Genomic DNA, 22000 nt, shown 5'->3' with positions numbered 1-22000 from the left:
GGCTGGTGCCCGTGGGCTGGCTGGCTGGCTGAGTGCGTGGGCTGGCTGGCGGCTGGGCTGGCTGGCTGGCTGGCTGGCTGGCTGAGTGCGGCGTGGGCTGGCTGGCTGGCTGAGTGCCCGTGCTGGCTGGCTGGCTGAGCCCGTGGGCTGGGCTGGGCTGGCTGGCTGGCTGGCTGGCTGAGTGCGCGTGTGCTGGCTGGCTGGCTGGCTGGCTGAGTGCGCGTGTGCTGGCTGGCTGGCTGGCTGGCTGAGTGCGCGTGTGCTGGCTGGCTGGCTGGCTGAGTGCGCGTGTGCTGGCTGGCGCTTGTGCTTGCTGTTAGTGAGTGTGTGTGCTGGCTGAGTGCGCGCGCTTGCTGTTAGTGAGTGTGTGTGTGCTGGCTGAGTGCGCGCGCTTGCTGTTAGTGAGTGTGTGTGTGCTGGCTGAGTGCGCGCGCTTGCTGTTAGTGAGTGTGTTTGTGCTGGCTGAGTGCGCGCGCTTGCTGTTAGTGAGTGTGTGTGTGCTGGCTGAGTGCGCGCGCTTGCTGTTAGTGAGTGTGTGCTGGCTGTGAGTGAGTGCGTGTGCTGGCTGGCTGGCTGGCTGGCTGTGTGTGCGTGTGCTGGCTTTGTTTCAATCAGACCTGAAGGTGGATGATTACCTCTTCCTTTTCGTAGCCCCGCCCCCATACTGACGACATTACCTCCACTATCCCAGCATGCTTAGAGCTCAATGGCCAAGAGCCTATAGGGCTCTGGTTGAAAGTAATGCACTTTAAAGAGATAATTGTGCAATTTAGAATGCACACCATTATCAACCCTTTTCTTAATCGCTCTTTTTGCTATTGCCAATTCCCATACATTAATTATTTATCTCTCATGGAAGTTATGCGGAACTTGATCTTCTCATTTTAATACAGCTACATATTAAATCCACCATTAAATTCTCCTCAAGCAACCATTTGGACTGGTTGGTTCTCCTGGGAGGACCCATCCTTACCACAGTCTGCCTGGGAAACACTGGCTATGTCCCAAAGGGCACATTATACCCGCTATAGTGCACTACTTTTGATGAGGGCCCATAGGGCTCTGGTCCAAATGTAGTGCACTACTGTATATAGGGAATAGGGTGCCATTTGGTACACAGACACTGTTCTAGAGCAAGGTCGATTTTTCCCAAGGAAAATAGAGAGAACTGTTTCCCACTTCAAAGCACGAGAGAAGAGATAAAAAGAAAAGGCTGCTGCTGAAGCTAATAGTTAATAGATGATGCAACACAGTGTCTCTTTCATGTTGAAAGCTACATATCTTCACCTACACTCAGCCTCCCCCTCCACACAGCTCTCTCCCTCGCTCACTCTCACTAATGAAACAACATGGGACACACACACTGGTATAGTGGTATAAAGACATATACACTACATAAAAACACCCTACGTACAAATCTCTCACACAGTCCACACACAGTTCCCACATTATTTCAAGTGGGAAGGTGCTTTTCCTATCCTCGAGAATGCCAACGCTAAAAAGGAAACGTCTTCAGTAAATAGCCAGCTGCGTACATGGCTAATGTGTAGGCTGTGAGTAGCGGTAATTTTCTGTGGCTAAAGGTGTCTGCTAAGCTCATGAATAATGCAGCAGCGTTCCTGCCTGTGAATCTCGTGCTGCTCTCTCTGCTCGTAGATTTTGTCGGATCGGAATAGTAAAAGAAATCTTCCAGTATGTGTTGTAGTTCATGAGGAGGAGGCATTTGGGACTGGGCATGGACCAAGCCAATTCTTCAAACTATGCCTTTTTAGTAATATGCATTTAACATTTTACATTTAAGTCATTTAGCAGACGCTCTTATCCAGAGCGACTTACAAATTGGTGCATTCACCTTATGACATCCAGTGGAACAACCACTTTACAATAGTGCATCTAAATATTTTAAGGGGGGGGGGGGTGAGAAGGATTACTTATATGCCTTTTATTGAAGTGTCATGTTAAATAGAACAGATTGTCTTGTTGTGAAATCTGATGCATCTTGTCCTTGGTCAGGGAGTGATTTCTGATTTCCAACGGGGAAAGGTTTGATTGGTTGGATAAGAGTTTGTCTAGCGTACAAATGAACCAACTGGATGGATGCAAGGGGTGAGTCCCAGATGGTACCCTATATAGTGAAGAGGCCTGTGGGCCCTGGTCAAAATGTGTGCACTTCATGGGGAATAGGTTGCTATTTGGGATGAATACTTGGTCTGTGCTTCCTCACTTCTTATTATCAAATCAAGCCACACACGCATTCCTTCCTGCCCATCTCCTTACTGTCAGTGCTACATTGATTTGAGTTGATTTATGAAAATGAGGCCTGACAGCAAATACGCATTAAGCATGTGATGATGCCCTCATTTACAAACTCATACGCACCACCACGTTACATGCACCACACACACAAGCCACCAATGATTCTGATGTACTCCCATGTAATGAACAGCTGGGCCAAGCTGACCAATGAAAGACTGCAAAACCTACCCACCACATTAACACACACTATAACAAATTGCCTAGTTTACTCATGCCACACACACACACACACAAAGACGATCAACCAAAACCAAAGCTAGCTTAGCGGCTGTACATGACCCCTTCAGAAGTGTACATTGGGGTTCTAGTGTGAGCGGTGGTCAAGCTATCGGTTAGCTCTACAGAGATGTGACAGTCAGTAAGTGATGCTGACACTTTGCTCTCTCTCTTTCCCAGCATGACCCCTGTTCACCACACATTTAGATGGAGCTATTTATTCAGCATTTTTCTGCTTCTATTTGAGTTTCCTCCTCCGTAGCCTGGGGCTGTATACCGTTTTCTGCCCTTCTCTTTGGTCATTGGGACAGGGAGATGGGGGAGGAGAGGAGCCGCTTGGAGCTGGGCCGCTCTCTCGTCTGGTGTTACCGGGCAGTTTAGCACTCTGATCTGAACCCTAGTCAGCAGCTCTCCAAAGTTACAGTGTGACTCATCAACAACATGCTCACGGGCACATAAGATACTTTCTTGCATTACGCACATAAACACCATCCCATGATGGTGTGATGCAGTCAGAGAATGCATGTGAAAGGTGTGTGTGTGTGTGTGTGTTGTCAGTTCAGCGGGTGAGTGTTAGCTGAGTAGGTGTGTCAGTATTGCTGTGTGTCTGATCCATAGAGAAGTGTTGAGCCAAGGTATTGACACCTACCATCAACTGACTCCCTCAGCTCAGTGACACACACACACACTGATGTGGGTATATTCACAGTATTTATAGGAAATCTTTAGATTTTTTTATTTATTGCTTGTTTGTACAGGTCTATAATTCTGAGAACAGAGATTTTCTCAGAATAATCTAATTTCTGCTTGGTCTGTATCCGACAGGGGTACAATATGTATCCACACGATCACCACTATATATCATCTATCTACTATCACCACTATAAACTCAGCAAAAAAAAGAAACTGTCAACTGCGTTTATTTTCAGCATACTTAAATATTTGTATGAACATAACAAGATTCAACAACTGAGACATAAACTGAACAAGTTCCACAGACACGTGACTAACAGAAATGGAATCATGTGTTCCTTACCAAAGGGGGGTCAAAATCAAAAGTAACAGTCACTATCTGGTGTGAATTTCCTCCTCAAGGACTGTACCAGGTTTTCCAGTTTTTGCTGTGAGATGTTACCCCACTCTCCCACCAAGGCACCTGCAAGTTCCCAAACATTTCTTGGGGGAATGGCCCTAGCCCTCACCCTCCGGTCCAACAGGTCCCAGACGTGCTCAATAGGATTGAGATCCGGGCTCTTTGCTGGCCATGGCAGAACACTGACATTCCTGTCATTCAGGAAATCACAGACAGAACGAGCAGTATGGCTGGTGGCATTGTCATGCTGGAGGGTCATGTCAAGATGAGCCTGCAGGAAGGGTACCACATGAGGGAGGAGGATGTCTTCCCTGTAACGCACAGAATGGAGATTACCCCTGCAATGACAACAAGCTCAGTCCGATGATGTTGTGACACACCGCCCCAGACCATGACGGACCCTCCACCTCCAAATCGATCTCCTCCAGAGTATAGGCCTCGGTGTACCGCTCATTCCTTCAACGATAAACGCGAATCCGACCATCACCCCTGGTGACACAAAACCACGACTCGTCAGTGAAGAGCCCTTTTTGCCAGTCCTGTCTGGTCCAGCGACAGTGGGTTTGTGCCTATAGGTGACGTTGTTGCCGGTGATGTCTGGTGAGGACCTGCCTTACAACAGGCCTACAAGCCCTCAGTCCAGCCTCTCTCAGCCTATTGCGGACAGTCTGAGCACTGATGGAGGGATTGTGTGTTCCTGGTGTAACTCGGAGTTGTTGCCATACTGTACCTGTGGTGTGATGTTCGCATGTACCAATCCTGTGCAGGTGTTGTTACACGTGGTCTGCCACTGCGAGGACGATCAGCTGTCCGTCCTGACTCCCTGTAGTGCTGTATTAGGCGTCTCACAGTACGGACATTGCAATTTATTGCCCTGGTCACATCTGCAGTTCTCATGCCTCCCTCCAGCATGCCTAAGGCACATTCGCGCAGATGAGCAGGGACCCTGGGCATTTTTCTTTTGGTGTCTTTCAGAGTCCGTAGAAAGGCCTCTTTAGTGTCTGAACGACCGTTCCACAGCTTCATGTTCATTAATTGTTTATGGTTTAGTGTTGAAACCCTTTACAATGAAGATCTGTGAAGTTATTTGGATTTTTACGAATTATCTTTGAAAGACAGGGTCCTGAAAAAGATGTTTCTTTTTTTGCAGAGTTTACTATCGCCACTGTGTAGCATCTGTGTTTACTATCGCCACTGTGTAGCATCTGTGTCTACTATCGCCACTGTGTAGCATCTGTGTCTACTATCGCCACTGTGTAGCATCTGCCATCGCCACTGTGTAGCATCTGTGTCTACTATCGCCACTGTGTAGCATCTGCCATCGCCACTGTGTAGCATCTGCCATCGCCACTGTGTAGCATCTGCCATCGCCACTGTGTAGCATCTGCCATCGCCACTGTGTAGCATCTGCCATCGCCACTGTGTAGCATCTGCCATCGCCACTGTGTAGCATCTGTGTCTGCCATCGCCACTGTGTAGCATCTGTGTCTACTATCGCCACTGTGTAGCATCTGTGTCTACTATCGCCACTGTGTAGCATCTGTGTCTGCTATCGCCACTGTGTAGCATCTGTGTCTGCTATCGCCACTGTGTAGCATCTGTGTCTGCTATCGCCACTATACAGTACCAGTCAAAAGTTTGGACACACCTACTTATTCAAGTTTTTTTTTTTTTTTTTTTTTTACTATTTTCTACATTGTAGAACAATAGTGAAGACATCAAAACTATGAAATAACACATGGGATCATGTAACCAAAAAAGTGTTTAAAAAATCTAAATACATTTTGGATTCTTCAAAGTAGCCACCCTTTGCCTTGATGACAGTTTTGCACACTCTTGGCATTCTCTCAACCAGCTTCATGAGGAATGTTTTTCTAATGATCTTGAAGGAGTTCCAACATATGCTGAGCACTTTTCCTTCACTCTGCGGTCCAACTCATCCCATATCATCTCAATTGGGTTGAGGTCGGGTGATTTTGGAGGCCAGGTCATCTGATGCAGCACTCCATCACTCTCCTTGGTCAAATGGCCCTTACACAGCCTGGAGGTGTGTTGGGTCATTGTCCTGTTGAAAAACAAAGGATAGTCCCACTAAGAGCAAACCAGATATTATGGTGTATTGCTGCAGGATGCTGTGGTAGCCATGCTGGTTAAGTGTGTCTTGAATTCTAAATAAATCACACACAGTGTCAAAGGCAAAGCACCATCACACCACCACCTCCATGCTTCATGGTGGGAACCACACGTGAGGAGCTCATCCGTTCACCTACTCTGCGTCTCACAAAGACACGGCGGTTGGAACCAAATGTCTCAAATTTGGACTCATCAGACCAAAGGTTGGATTTCCACCGGTCTAATATCCATTGCCATTTCTTGGACCAAGCAAGTCTCTTCTTATTATTGGTGTTTTGTAAGTCGCTCTGGATAAGAGCGTCTGCTAAATGACTTAAATGTAAATGTAAATGTGTTCTTTAGTAGTGGTTTATTTACAGAATTTCAACCATGAAGGCCTGATTCACGCAGTCTCATCTGATGTTGAGATGTGTCTTTTACTTGAACTCTGTGAAGCATTTATTTGGAAAGCAATTTCTGAGGTTTAACTATTTGTAGCTCCCTCCAGTAACCACGAGCACAACCGTTACTTAATTTGAACTTATTCTGTGAGGGGAACGGCACCTCAGTACCTCCAGGCTCTGATCAGGCCCTACACCCAAACAAGGGCACTGCGTTCATCCACCTCTGGCCTGCTCGCCTCCCTACCACTGAGGAAGTACAGTTCCCGCTCAGCCCAGTCAAAACTGTTCGCTGCTCTGGCCCCCCAATGGTGGAACAAACTCCCTCACGACGCCAGGACAGCGGAGTCAATCACCACCTTCCGGAGACACCTGAAACCCCACCTCTTTAAGGAATACCTAGGATAGGATAAAGTAATCCTTCTCACCCCCCCCCCCCTTAAAAGATTTAGATGCACTATTGTAAAGTGGCTGTTCCACTGGATGTCATAAGGTGACTGCACCAATTTGTAAGTCGCTCTGGATAAGAGCGTCTGCTAAATGACTTAAATGTTAAATGTAAATGTAGTCAGAATTGTCTCATTCCGTTGTCACGGACCGGCTCGAAGCCCGTAACAAAAAGGCAGACAACGTGAAGATAAGGAATAGCAAAATATATTTATTAACTAAGGTATCCTATATACTAATAAACAATAGTGTGTCTGCGTGGAGAGAGTCTCCCAATGAATGTGGAAGAGGTCTATTTATCCTGGGACACACACGGGCCCAGGTGTTTCCCATGTCCCTCCTGGCTCCGCCCACCGGCATCCTAGTAAGGAAATGAGCAAAGCGAGAGAATACGGCAGACAGAGTCAGAGGTTCGTCACACCGCGAGAACTATAACGTAAATGAAAATACAGTTAAGCACACTCGTACATCTTTCTTGTCTTACGAGTGACTTATTAGCTTGATATAACTCTGAAGTGCTTACATACATAAACAGTTTAACTGGAGCTATAACAGTATCAGATTAAACGCATGAATAAAGGAAACATACCTAATTGGCTGCTTATTACAGAAGGGATTAAATCAAAACTTAACACTTATTATTCCTGGCATGAATTCACGCTTCATCCTTAGTTATTATAACGTTTTCCAATCCTAACATACACACTTCAGCCTTTACGAACTACACCCGAAGACATGAAAACTTGGCTAACGCAGCGCCGGATTGCCTTCACTCCGAAGGTGTGTTGCTACGATAATGATCCCCATTACAACAGTTATTAGCCACGTAGTTCGGCTTGTCTTATCATTTCCCCCACATAGCGAACACGTGAACAATTCAAACAAAAAACACAACGACATAGACTTGCAGGTTAATTGTCAGTTACACTAATGAACTTATCCTCTGCAGCAGAAGTAACTCTGAGTCTTCCTTTTCTGTGGCGGTCCTCATGAGAGCCAGTTTCATCATAGCGCTTGATGATTTTTGCGACTGCACTTGAAGGAACTTTCTTGAAATGTTCTGCATTTGCTGATCTTCATGTTTTAAAGTAATGATGGACTGTCGTTTCTCTTTGCTTATTTGTGCTGTTTTTTCCATAATATGGACTTGGTCTTTTACCAAATAGGGCTATCTTCTGTATACCACCCCTACCTTGTCACAACACAAACTGATTGGCTCAAACGCATTAAGAATTAAAGAAATTACACCAATTAACTTTTAACAAGGCACACCTGTTAATTAAAATTAATTCCAGGTGACTACCTCATGAAGCTGGTTGAGAGAATACCAAGCTTGTGCAAAGCTGTCAAGGCACAGGGTGGAAACTTTGAAGAACCTCATTTATAAACTATATTTTGATTTGTTCAATACTTTTTTTGGTTACAATATGTATCCATGTGTGTTATTTCATAGTTTTGATGTCTTCACTATTATTATACCATGTAGAAAATAGTAAAAATAAAGAAAAACCCCTTGAATGAGTAGGTGTGTCCCAAATTTTTGACTGGTACTGTATATAATCTGTGGACTCAGATTTCCAGAACATTCCTCCATACTTTAGAGACAGATCATGAACTTAAGATATTTTTGTTGCCACAGTAACCTGACCCGGGGAGTGGGCCGCTTCCGGGAGATCCTTCGAGCTGTAGAGACCAGGACCACACAGAACTTACGAATGGTGGGTACTAGTGTGTGTGTGTGTGTGTGTGTGTGTGTGTGTGAGAGAGAGAGTGTGTTTGCCCGCACGTGCACCCATGTGCTGTAACACTATATATGTGTGTGTTCTGTTTCCCTTTTGTAGACCATAGCGCGACAGCTAGCAGAGATCCTGCTGAGGGGGATGTGTGAGCAGAGCTACTGGAGTCCTCTGGAGGACCCTCCCAGCCAGTCCCCCCTGGATGACCCCCTACTACGCCAGGGAGCCCCCTACACCAAGGACTACGCACTCAGCCGCCGGCCACGTGTCTACTCCGGAGAGAAGTATGGACCGACCTCTGTCTGTCTACTGGCTCTCTCTCTTCTCCCTCTCGCTCTGCCGGTCTTTTTCACTACTGTGTTGCATTAAAAAGTCCTGTCCAGATCATAATACTAGCCTGTGTACAGACAACACAATCCATGTGCCAATTCAAATCCAATTTAATTTTTCAGATTTTATGCACCAAATAGAACATGTGTAGACCTTACCGTGAAATGCTTACTTTCAAGCCCTTAACCAACAATGCACTTCAAGAAATAGATGTAAGAAAAATATTTACTAAATTAACTAAAGTATAAAAGATAACACAATAAAATAACAATAACGAGACCATGTACAGGGGGTACCGGTACTGAGTCAATGTGCGGGGGTACAGGTTAGTCGAGGTAATTTGTACATGTAGGCAGAGGTGAAGACACTATGCAAAGATGACTAACAGCGAGTAGCAGCAGTGTAAATACAAAGTGGAGGTGTCAATGTAAATAGTCCAGTTGGCAATTTGATGAATTGTTCAGCAGTCTTATGGCTTGAGGATAGAAGCTGTTAAGGAGCGTTTTGGTCCTAGACTTGGTGCTCCGGTACCGCTTGCCGTGTGGTAGCAGAGAGAACAGTGTATGACTTGGGTGACTGGAGTCTTTGACATTTTTTTGGGGCCTTCCTCTGACACAGCCTAGTATTTAGGTCCTGGATGGCAGGATGGTTGGCCAAAGTGATGTATTGGGCCGTACACATTACCCTCTGTAGCGCCTTATGGTCGGATGCCGAGCAGTTGCCATATCAGGCGGTGATGCAACCGGCCAGAATGCCCTCGATGACTCAGCTGTAGAACCTTTTGAGGATCGGGGCACCCATGACAAATATTTTCAGTCTCCTGAAGGGGAAAAGGTGTTGTCTTGGTGTGTTTGGCCCATGATAGTTTGTTGGTGATGTGGACACCAAGGAACTTGAAACTCTCGACCTGCTCCACTGCAGCCCCGTCGATGTTAATGGGGGCGTGTTCGGCCCTCCTTTTCCTGTAGTCCACGATCAGATCCTTTGTCTTGCTCACATTGAGGGAGAGGTTGTTGTCCTGGTACCTCACTGCCAGTTATCTGACCTCCCTATAGGCGGTCTCGTTGTTGTAAGTGATCAGGCCTACCACTGTTGTGTCATCAGCAAATGTAATGATGGTGTTGGAGTCATGCCTGGCCACACAGTCGTGGGTTAACAGGGAGTACAGGAGGGGACTGAGAACCCACCCCTGAGGGGCCCAGTGCTGAGGATCAGCGTGGCAGATGTGTTGTTGCCTAGCCATACCACCTGGGGTCAGCCCATCAAGAAGTCCTGGATCCAGTTGCAGAGGGAGGTGTTTAGTCCCAGGGTCCTAAGCTTAGTGATGAGCTTTGTGGCCACTATGGTGTTGAATGCTGAGCTGTAGTCAAAGAACAGCATTCTCACATAGGTGTTCCTTTTTGTCCATGTGGGAAAGGGCAGTGTGGAGTGCAATAGAGATTGCATCATCTGTGGATCTGTTGGGGCGGTATGCAAATTGGAGTGGGTCTAGGGTTTCTGGGATGATGACGTTGATGTGAGCCATGACCAACCTTTCAAAGCACTGAATGGCTACAGACGTGAGTGCTACGGGGCGGTAGTCATTTAGCCAGGTTACCTTTGCTTTCTTGGGCACAGGGAATATGGTGGTCTGCTTGAAACCTGTCGGTATTACTGACTCGGTTAGGAAGAGGTTGTGTGTATCTACATTGGCAAAATGTGACACTCCTAGGCAGGTTACCTACACATGAAAACCCCATGTTACGCTGGCTTGTGAACCAAGCTGAGCTGACAGTGGTGGTTTTCAGGCACTCTCTCTATAATCGGTTGCTAACTTTCTCTCCCTCTTTCTATTATTTCCCTCTTTCCTCTTTTTCTCCCTCTGTTCACCCCCCTCACGGTCTTTGTCTCCTCTCTGTCTCTCTCACTATCTTTGCTTCCTCCCACCCGCTCTCTTTCCCTCCCCTCAGTCTGTTTTGTCCACAGGAAAACACAGAAGAGGCTCTGCTCCTGTTGCTGATCAGTGAATCTATGGTAAGACACACACACACACACACACACACACACACACACACACACACACACACACACACACACACACACACACACACACACACACACACACACACACACACACACACACACACAGGTATTTTATCCCTCTATCCTGGCAGTTTGATTAATCTTTCAGATCACGCACCTTTTCAACAATAACAACCGAAATCCCTTTGTTCAAATGTTAATGCATTCAAAGTTCATTTATTTTTTCTCTCAGTCACCAACTGTTTCATTCAGTAGAGTTTCCCCATCACACTCCCAAAGCAAAGCAAGGCAAAGCAATGCATTGAAGTCCATGTGTGGAAGGCCTACTTTAAAAAAATATTTCTTTCCTTTGGTCCATTAGTTAAATGGGTGTTAGATTTCCATGCTGTTAGTTTTTCCCTTCTAATGGGTGCTTTTAAAATCAGGGGCCCCAATCATCCTGTTTTCTGCCCAGTCAAACACAACACTCGTCTTTTGACTCTTCTCCTCACCACACACACCCACATGTTTTACTATCCTTGTGGGGACCTAAAATTGATTTCCATTCAAAATCCTATTTTCCCTAAACCTCAACCTGACCCTAACTTCTAACCCCTAAGCTTAAAATAACGTTTGTCCTCGTCAGATAATTTTCCTTGTATACTATCCTTGTGGGAATTTCTGGTAACCATGAGGAAAGTAATAACACACACACACACACACACACACACACACACACACACACACACACACACACACACACACACACACACACACACACACACACAAGCTCCTCTTTCTATTCTTCTCCGTCACTGTGTGTGTGTGTGATATGATGATGTGTGTGTTCTTCCTGCAGGCCAACAGAGATGCGGTGCTGAGCAGGATTCCAGAGCACAACAGCGACCGCATCATCAGCCTGCAGAGTGCCTCTGTGGTCTACGACCTACTGACCATCGCCCTAGGCCGACGGGGACAGTACGAGATGCTCTCCGAGGTCAGGACACACTGGACGTGTGTGTGTGTGTGTGTGTGTGTTGTGTGTTTGAAGTTGGAAGTTTACATACACTTAGGTTGAAGTCATTAACTCGTTTTTCAACCTCTCTACAAATTTCCTGTTAACAAACTATAGTTTTGGCAAGTCGGTTAGGACATCTACTTTGTGCATGTAATTTACACAATTACACAAGTAATTTTTCCAACAATTGTTTACAGACAGATGACTATTTCACTTATAATTCACTGTATCACAATTCCAGTGGGTCAGAAGTTTACATACACTAAATTGACTGTGCCTTTAAACAGCTTGGAATATTCCAGAAAATTATGTCATGGCTTTAGAAACTTCTGATAGGCTAATGGACATAATTTGAGTCAATTGGAGGTGTACCTGTGGATGTATTTAAAGGCCTACCTTCAAACTCAGTGCCTCTTTGCTTGACATCATGGGAAAATAAAAAGAAATCACCCAAGACCAGAAAATAATTGTGGACCTCCACAAGTCTGGTTCATCCTTGGGAGCAATTTCCAAATGCCTGAAGGTACCACGTTCATCTGTACAAACAATAGTACGCAAGTATGAACACCATGGGACCACGCAGCCGTCATACCGCTCAGAAAGGAGACTCATTCTGTCCCCTAGAGATGAACGTACTTTGGTGAGAAAAGTGCAAATCAATCCCAGAACAACAGCAAAGGACCTTGTGAAGATGCTGGAGGAAACGGGTACAAAAGTATTAGTCCTATATCGTCATAACCTGAAAGGCTGCTTAGCAATGAAGAAACTACTGCTCCAAAACCGCCATAAAAAACCCAGACTACAGTTTGAAACTGCACATCGGGACAAAGATAATACCTTTTGGAGAAATGTCCTCTGGTCTGATGAAACAAAAATAGAACTAATGGCCATCGTTATGTTTTGAGGGAAAAGGGGGGAAGCTCGCAAGCCGAAGAACACCATCCCAACCGTGAAGCACCGGGGTGGTAGCATCATGTTGTGGGGGTGCTTTGCTGCAGGAGGGACTGGTGCACTTCACAAAATAGATGGCATCATGAGGCAGAAAATGATGTGGATATATTGAAGCAACATCTCAAGACATCAATCAGGAAGTTAAAGCTTGGTCGCAAATGGGTCTTCCGAATGGACAGTGACCCCAAGCATACTTCCAAAGTTGTTACAAAATGGCTTAAGGACCACAAAGTCAAGGTATTGTAGTGGCCATCACAAAGCCCTGAACTCAAACACATAGAAGATTTGTGGGCAGAACTGAAAAAGTGTGTGCGAGCAAGGAGGCCTACAAACCTGACTCAGTTACACCAGCTCTGTCAGGGGGAATGGGCCAAAATACACCCAACTTGTTGTGGGAAGCTTGTGGAAGGCTACCCGAAACGTTTGACCCAAGTTGAAATATTTAAAGTCAATGCTTCCAAATACTAATTGAGTGTATGTACACTTCTGACCCACTGGGAATGTGATGAAAGAAATAAAAGCTGAAATAAATCATTCTAGTATTATTCTGACATTTCACATTCTTAAAATAAAGTGGTGATCCTAACTGACCTAAGACAGGCAATTTTTACGGGGATTAAATGTCAGGAATTGTTGAAAAACTTATTTTAAATGTATTTGGCTAAGGTGTATGTAAACTTCCGACTTCAACTGTATACAAACACACACACACACACACACACACACACACACACACACACACAGTGCATTCGGAAAGTATACAGATCCCTTGACCTTTTCCACATTTTGTTAGGTTACAGCCTTATTATAAAATGGGTTAAATAAACGTTTTCCCTCATCAATCTACACACAATATCCCATAATAACAAAGCGAAAACAGGTTTTTAAAAATGTATTACAAATTAAAAACAGAATGACCTTATTCACAAGTTTTCATACCCTTTGGTATGAGTCTCAACTGTTTCCATTGATCATCCTTAATGTTTCTACAGCTTGATTGGAGTCCACATGTGGTATATTCAATGAATTGGACATGATTTAGAAAGGCACAGACCTGTCTATATAAGGTCCCAGTTGACAGTGCATGTCAGAGCAAAAACCAAGCCATGAGGTTGAAGGAATTGTCCCTAGCACTCCGAGACAGCATTGTGTCGATGCACAGATCTTGGGGAAGGGTACCCCAACATTTTTGCAGCAATCAAGGTCCCCAAGATCACGGTGGCCTCCATCATTCTTAAATAGAAATAGTTTGGAACCGCCAAGACTCTTTCTAGAGCTGGCCGCCCTGCCAAACGGAGCAATCTGAGTAGAAGGGCCTTGGTCAGGGTGATGACTGCGTTGTCTTGTTTCGATCACGCGGACTGGGATATGTTCCGGGTAGCCTCAGAGAATAACATTGACGTTTACATTGACACAGTGACTGAGTTCATCAGGAAGTGTATTGGGGATGTTGTTCCCATGGTGTCTATTAAAACCTACCCAAACCAGAAACCGTGGATAGATGGCAGCATTCGCGCAAAACTGAAAGCGCGAACCTCTGCATTTAACCATGGCATGGTGACTGGGAATATGATTGAAAACAAACAGTGTGTTATTCCCTCCGTAAAGCAATCCTACAGGCAAAATGTCAGTACAGAGAAAAAGTGAAGTCACAATTCAATGGCTCAGACATGAGACGTATGTGGCAAGGTCCACAGACGATCACGGATTATAAAGGGAAAACCTGCCATGTTGCTGACACCGACATCTTGCTCCCAGACAAGCTAAACACCTTCACGCGTTTTGAGGATCACAAAGTGCCACCGACGCGGCCCGCTCCCAAGGACTGTGGGCTCTCGTTCTCCGTGGCCGACGTGATTAAGTAATTTAAGCGTGTTAACTCTCGCAAGGCTGCTGGCCCAGACGGCATCCCTAGTTGCGTCCTCAGAGCATGCTCAGACCATCTGGCTGGAGTGTTTACGGACATATTCAATCTCTCCCTATCCCAGTCGGCTGTCTCCACTTGCTTCAAGATGGCCACCATTATTCCTTTACCCAAGAAAGAAAACATAACTAAACTAAATGACTATCGCCCCGTAGCACTCACTTCTGTCATCACGAAGTGCTATGAGAGGCTAGTTAAGGATCATATCACCTCTACCTTACCTGACACCCTAGACCCACTTCAGTTTGCTTACCGCCCCAACAGATCCACGATGCAATCGCCATCACACTGCCCACTGCCCTATCCCATTTGGACAAGAGGAATACCTATGTCAGAATGCTGTTCATTGACTATTGCTCAGCCTTCAACACCATAGTACCCTCCAAGCTTATCAATAAGCTTGGGCCCTGGGTCTGAATCCTGCCCTGTGAAACTGGGTCCTGGACTTCCTGACGGGCTGCTCCCAGGTGGTGAAGGTAGGAAACAACATCCCCACTTCACTGATCCTCAACAGGGGGCCCACACAAGGGTGCGTGTTCAGCCCCCTCCTGTACTCCCTGTTCACCCATGACATGCGTGGCCACGCACGCCTCCAACTCAATCATCATGTTTGCATACGACACAACAGTTTAAATGTATTTGCCTAAGGTCTATGTAAACTTCCGACTTCAACTGTTTATACTAGGCGGTGTCAGAGGAAGGCCCAACAAATTGTCAAAGACCCCAGTCGCCCAAGTCGTAGACTGTTCTCTCTGCTTACCGCACGGCAAGCGGTCCTGGAGCTCCAAGTCCAGGACTAAAACGCTCCTTAACAGCTTCTATCCTCAAGCCATAAGACTGCTGAACAATTAATCAAATGGCCACAATCCTTTCTTGTGGCGGTCCTCATGAGAGCCAGTTTCATCATAGCGCTTGATGGTTTTTTAAATTGAAATCTTCTGCATGGAATGACAATCATGTTTTCAAGTAATGATGGACTGCTGTTTCTCTTTGTTCATTTGAGCTGTTCTTGCCATAATATGGACTTGGTATTTTACCAAATAGGGCTGTCTTCTGTATACCACCCCTACCATGTCACAACATAACTGATTGGCTCAAACACATTAAGAATGAAAGAAATTCCACAAATTAACTTTTTAACCAGGCACACCTGGCTAATTGAAAGGCGTTCCAGGTGACTACCTCATGAAGCTGGTTGAGACAATGCCAAGAGTGTGCAAAGCTGTCATCACGGCACAGGGTGGCTACTTTGAAGAATCACATTTTTTTTTGGTTACTACATGAATGTGTAGGTTTGTCCAAACTTTTGACTGTGTGTGTGTGCGCACTTATCATTACATTACATTTAAGTCATCCACACATCCACATCCCCTAACTACCCCATCAGTAACCGTGGGAACACTCGAAAAGGCCCACTGGGACCAATCACGGCCTATCGTTGCCCTGGACACCTTAGCTGCCACTCTTCATTTACTGTGTCTCTGGAACCGGGAGCTGTCCTCCGGTCGATGGCCGAATGGATCTAATCTCATTGATCTGGAGGCCCTCTGAAGTCAATCGCTCCATCCCCCAGCGCTGCTATCTCTCTCTTACTGAACAAGAGATAAAGCACAAAGTCTCACTAACTACATAGACTCCAAGACACTGCTACTGTTACTACAGTCATCAGAAACACTAATCCTAAACATTTTATTTTTTATTTTAAACCTGTCTTTCTCCTTGAGAGAGAGAATTGTGTTGATCAAAGTTGTAATAGCAGAGAAAGCCAATGGTTTGGCTTGTGAATACAACAAGCAAGCCTGGGGGAGTATTTTGTGCCAAGGCTCTGTAAAGTATGGTCTTGAATGATCAACATTGTGTTGTTTGTGTTAGCCCTGTGTCTTAAAATGCTACCCTTAGTCATCTGCCTGTACTGAAACACACTTGGAGCATTATACATATATTGCCTGTCTTCCTCTGTCCTCTGGCTTTCTTCAGTGTGTGTGTGTGTGTGTTACACTGCCTTTTAATCTGCCTTTGATTGTTCTGCCTGGGCCACCCTGCCACCCTGTTCAATTAAAATGTCCCCAGTAAGCTCTTTGTGTGTGATTAGTCCTAATACCCCCACAGCCTGCCTAGAAACCCTTTCAGATCAGCTCCTTGCAATGCTGCAGACACAGCCTCCTGCTGCCGCAACCTCCTGCAGTCACAACTGTGGCCACAGCCTGCCGTTCTCCAACCACAACATACTGCAAATACACACACACACACTCTGGGTTGATCTAAATATGTCTCCCTACCTGGTACTTTGCCTTGTTCCTTGAGGTGATTTATTATTTATATTTGATATACAGTACCAGTCAAAAGTTTGGACACACCTACTCATTCAAGGGTTTTTCTTTATTTTTACTATTTTCTACATGAAGCCATCAAAACTAAGGCTCCAAAGGCTGTTCAAATAAAGCCTTTCATGGGTTTGACTTAGGCACTCTCAAAATGTATTTACTTTCTTGAGTAACATTGTAATGCCTGAGTAATGTTGAATTCAGATATTTCTCTATTTTAATTGACAGGTAGTTGTGATATCAAGTGAGTGTTATTGATCTTTGTCTTGCGTCTGCAGTGTCTTGAGAGGGCCATGAAGTTTGCCTTTGAGGAGTTCCATCTCTGGTACCAGCTGGCCCTTTCACTGATGGCTGCTGGGAAGGTAAGTCTGACATCAATACTGTGACATCATGCTTATTTCATTTATGTACAGCATTACTCTGTCCTTGACCGTGTGTGTGTGTGTGTGTGTGTGTGTGTGTGTGTGTGTGTGTGTGTGTGTGTGTGTGTGTGTGTGTGTGTGTGTGTGTGTGTGTGTGTGTGTGTGTGTGTGTGTGTGTGTGTGTGTGTGTGTGTGTGCGCGCAGTCGGCCCGAGCGGTAAAGGTACTGAAGGAGTGTATCCGTCTGAAGCCCGACGACCCAACCATTCCCCTGCTAGCCGTCAAGCTGTGCATCGGAGCACTCCATTGGGTGAGCGACGACAACAAGCCCAGCAACGGCCCTCGCATATCTCTCGTAGAAATCATGACATTATTTTTCCCATGTGATTTAACTTTCTCCATTATAGGACTCTAATAGTCTCTCACTCGTTCTGTCTAGCTGGAGGAAGGAGAGTGTTTTGCTAAGATGGTGGTGGACATGGGGGAGAAGGCCTCAGAGTTCCGAGCTAAAGGTTACCTAGCCATCGGCCTGGTGTACAGCCTCAAGGCTACAGACGGTGAGGGACCGCTCCCACTTTCAGCCACTGACATCGTACAGTATTCCACCTAGGGCCAGGGCTCTGTCTCAATTGCTTGAAAACATGTCCTCTCCTCGTCTCCTCCCTTGCATTTGCACTTGATTGGACGGGTAAAAGCAATGGTGGAAAATCAGTAGGATTGCTTTCATCTGCTCAGTTCTTTTAGATCAGAGTGAGGTAAGGAGGGGAAGGATTGTTAATGTGACATGACCATAACACATTAATGTCCACAGCTATCAGTCACACCTCACCCAGTCACACTAACAGCCTCTGACTATCTCTGGTGTATGACAGTCCTACATTGCTCTCCTCTCACTCCCACATTCAGCTTATCTCCACTGTAACATATGGCGTACACAAGCTGAATATTTATGACTTAACGAAGCCTAATGTAAGCTCCCTTCCCATCCTCCTCCTGAACCTAATCACTCTCTCCCCTTTTGTTTCTCATTCTCTTGCCTTCTCTCAATCTCCTTCCTCCCCTCCCGTCTGTTCTTCACTCCATTTCCCTCTCTCTGTCTCTCTCCATTTCACTCGCTCTTAAATGCTCACTCAATTGATGTGGCTCTCCCATCTGCTGCCTTCTCTGTTTTCTGCTCTGTTTACTCCTTTCTCTCCCTGCTGTTTGCCCACTTTCTCTTTTCATTTTTTCCCTCATATTTCCTCTCCATCTCCCACACCCCTCATCCCCTTCCTCTCTCTCCCTCTTTCTCCCTACAGCGTCCCTACGGGGGATGCAGGAGGAGTATCAGAGGAAGGCCCTGGGTGCATTCCAGAGGTGAGTCCCCGTACCTCTCAGTTTTTAAAGAATGAAGCAATATAGATATCCCTGTCCCACATCCCCTCTCTCGATGTCTCCCTGCCCCTGCTGTCTCTCTAATGGTGGTGTTGTCTGACACCACTCTCCTTGTCCCCTGTACCCCATCCCATCCCCGTGTCTCCTCTTTCCTGCCTCTGTCCCTGCCTCTACTCCCCTCTGGGGCTTCTCGGCCCTGGCTCCCATAATGGAGGTTGAATCTTCCTCAGTCTCCCACCACTCTCTTGACACATTAACTCAGCACTGGTGTAAACGAGCCTGTTTAAGCACAGAGATCGTCTGGTGAGAACCATGTAAGCCCACCTCAAGTGGTTTGGGGCAGGCCAAGACAGGGCAGGGCTTGGGGAGGCTTGTTCAGTAGGGGATTGGATGGATATATACCTCACTCATTCAAGGTTAGTCCCCTGGTGTTTCCAGCATAATAGGACCTGATACTATAGGATAGTGGTTAAAAAAAATCCTGGTGAGTGCATTCATTTCCCTGCTTTATGAAACTGCAATCAATCAGCATTCTCAGCAGCAGTCATGCAAGGGTATATATATATTTTGTAATGCCATAGTGGATCAGTGGTACCTGCTGATAGTATTTGAAGGACACTTTGTACCTACCTACTCACTCACTACTCCTCATCTCTGTTTCAGAGCCCAGAGCTTGTCCCCCACAGACCACCTGGCTGCCTTCTACCTGGCCCTGCAGCTGGCAGTGTCACGGCAGGTAAGGCCACACACATACTGTGGCTCAGAGTCAGGATGGAACTAATGAGCTTCTCTGCGTGTCGTAGCTGGTTTAGCAACACTGATACTCCCTGTAGATGGATGTGTCTGTGTGTGTGTTTCCGCTCAGTGCCTCAACCCCCTACGAGGTAAAGGTGCTCATCTTTCACACGGGTCAATCTAAGGTCAATGTGAACTCGCTCTTTCTCTCCCTCTTCTGTCTCTTTCAGTCTCTCTGTGTATATTGTCTCTTTCTCAACTCTATACTCCTCTCTATGCCCCCCCCCCCATGTGTCTTTCTAATCTTTTCTCTGTCCTTCCTCTGTAATCTCTTGTCGATCCTCCCGTCAGATTGAGGGAGATAGATGAAATCTAACCGCTGATACAGGGACTAGGACTGTTTCCATGGTGATAAAGACCCAAATAAAGTGTTAGTTTGAGACACGGGGAGTCTGGAAATAATGTGACATTAAAATTGATTTAAAAACCATGAGACGGAAATGTCAAGGGTGCATTTCTGACGGGAGCAGGTCTGGAGAGGGGAGTGGAGAGGAGAGGATAGAGAGGGATTGTGAATTGTAATTACATTCAGTGATAGACAGCCATTGTACTGTATTATTATAAAACCCCCAGGTGCCTCTAATACCAAATGTAGTCTCTGATTAGATTCCATCTGTTGGCCAGTATTGATTCACACACACACACACACACACACACACACACACACACACACACACACACACACACACACACACACACACACACACACACACACACACACACACACACACACACACACACACACACACACACACACACACACACACACACACACACACACACACACACACACAGCTAACATATACCATTGATTTTCGAAGTGGAAGACAAATGTAAAGGACCTTATATTAGTTATTACTGGGGTGATGGAAGCAGGTGTTAACGAGTAAGCTGATTTTGAGTATGTATCTACTCCATCAGACGTGTAATTGGTTTTCACAAGATGGGCATGGGGGGGGGTGTATATAAAACTGCTGAGCAAGTACATGAGCTGTTTGCCCTACTTTAGGTTAGGGCAGTGTTTCACATCTCCTGTCCTCCAGTACCCCCAATCGTACACATGTTTTTTTTGTTGCCCTGGACAAACACACCTCTATTCAACTTGTCAACTAATCATCAGGCCCTCAATGAGTTGAATCAGGCATTTGTCTGGGACTGCTGTTTGGTGTACAGGAGGACTGGAGAAGTAAACCATTGGGTTAGTGATTTAAATGACATTTGTGGTCAGAAAGTGCGTCCTCTCCAGCATGACCAGATAGCAGCACCTCTGGCTGTGGATGACTGGTGGTGTATGTGATCTGTGTGCTGTAGATCCCGGAGGCACTGGGGTACGTGCGTCAGGCTCTGCAGCTGCAGGGAGACGACGTGCACTCTCTCCACCTGCTGGCCCTGCTGCTGTCGGCCCAGAAACACTACCACGACGCTCTCAACATCATCGAGATGGCGCTCAGCGAGTACCCAGAAAGCTTCATGTGAGTCTGGAATCTTTCTCCACATCTTTCTCCTCTTTCTCCATCGGACTCTCATACTCAATCTAAACTCCTCATACTCATGCAGGCCATCACAGAGGCATTAGTCTATAGCTTTGGTGTTGGCATGTGAACAAACACATTAACCAAAGGATCAGTCAGCGTGCCACTCTGCTCAGTGTGTTATTAATATTGTCCTGGGCATCAGGGAGATCAGCACCTGGCATCCTTAATTAGACCAGTGTGATGACTGGGGATGGGAGGATTTGCTACCAGGAAGGGCAGAGGGAGTGGGCAGTGGGTACGGCATGCCAGCCATCCACACACACACACAGATCCGCATGGTTATTTTGGCGGCAGAGAGAGACAGCAATTTGAATTGTATTTTCGGAGCTGTGTGTTAGTTACTGATAGAAATCAGAGCGCTTTTTTTCTTTGTCGTCTCTCCATCTCCTCTGTCTGATGGTTAATTTGTGCACAAACCCTGCCCCTCTCACACCCCTGACTCTACGTAACTCTGAGATCCTCTTTTTTTTCTCTCTCTTTTCCCTGCTCTGTTTCCGGTGTTTGAATTTCACAATATCTAATAGATTTAGTCTGCTGTACCCTCAGGCCAGCACAGTATTGGCTTCTGTGCCTCGGTATCTCTGCCTCGGCCACTTACATAACATTAAAAAGAACACGCTTTTTCATTTTCCAATTTTGTATTCTTTTTTTTACCCTGTTTTTACACAAGCTTGATTGATCATCGGCTCTCCCTGGGGTGTGTGTGTGTGTGTGTGTGTGTGTGTGTGTGTGTGTGTGTGTGTGTGTGTGTGTGTGTGTGTGTGTGTGTGTGTGTGTGTGTGTGTGTGTGTGTGTGTGTGTGTGTGTGTGTGTGTGTGTGTGTGTGTGTGTGTGTGTGTGTGTGTGTGTGTGTGTAAAAACATGACGCTGAGGGTGAGTTCTGTGAATATTTAATGGATTAAATTGACATTTTGTGTCACTGGCCTACACACAATACCTCATAATGTCAAATTGGAATTATGTTTTTAGAATTGTTTTAACTAATTCATGAAAAGTTGAAATGTCTTGACTCTTTAACCCCATTATTATGGCAAGCCTTTTTATACTTAACAAGTCACATAATACG

General features: G+C 45.8%; 1 protein-coding gene across 2 annotated transcripts in view; it reads left to right on the top strand.

Annotated features, from left to right (window-relative positions):
• Positions 1–22000, top strand: part of ttc7b (tetratricopeptide repeat domain 7B) — a 61866-nt gene that overhangs the window by 18243 nt on the left and 21623 nt on the right. For both annotated transcript variants that reach the window (XM_046307972.1, XM_046307973.1), the window contains exons 6-15: positions 8225–8303; positions 8427–8605; positions 10601–10664; positions 11512–11649; positions 17148–17231; positions 17436–17540; positions 17670–17787; positions 18529–18586; positions 19268–19340; positions 20711–20871. In XM_046307972.1, the coding sequence (XP_046163928.1) occupies positions 8225–8303; positions 8427–8605; positions 10601–10664; positions 11512–11649; positions 17148–17231; positions 17436–17540; positions 17670–17787; positions 18529–18586; positions 19268–19340; positions 20711–20871 (1059 nt within the window). The remainder of the gene's footprint in view (positions 1–8224; positions 8304–8426; positions 8606–10600; positions 10665–11511; positions 11650–17147; positions 17232–17435; positions 17541–17669; positions 17788–18528; positions 18587–19267; positions 19341–20710; positions 20872–22000) is intronic.

Source organism: Oncorhynchus gorbuscha, linkage group LG17 (assembly GCF_021184085.1).
Source record: "Oncorhynchus gorbuscha isolate QuinsamMale2020 ecotype Even-year linkage group LG17, OgorEven_v1.0, whole genome shotgun sequence".
NCBI lineage: Eukaryota > Metazoa > Chordata > Actinopteri > Salmoniformes > Salmonidae > Oncorhynchus > Oncorhynchus gorbuscha.
The sequence above is the reverse complement of the archived record's forward strand: the minus strand, read 5'-3'. Positions and strand labels throughout refer to the sequence as shown.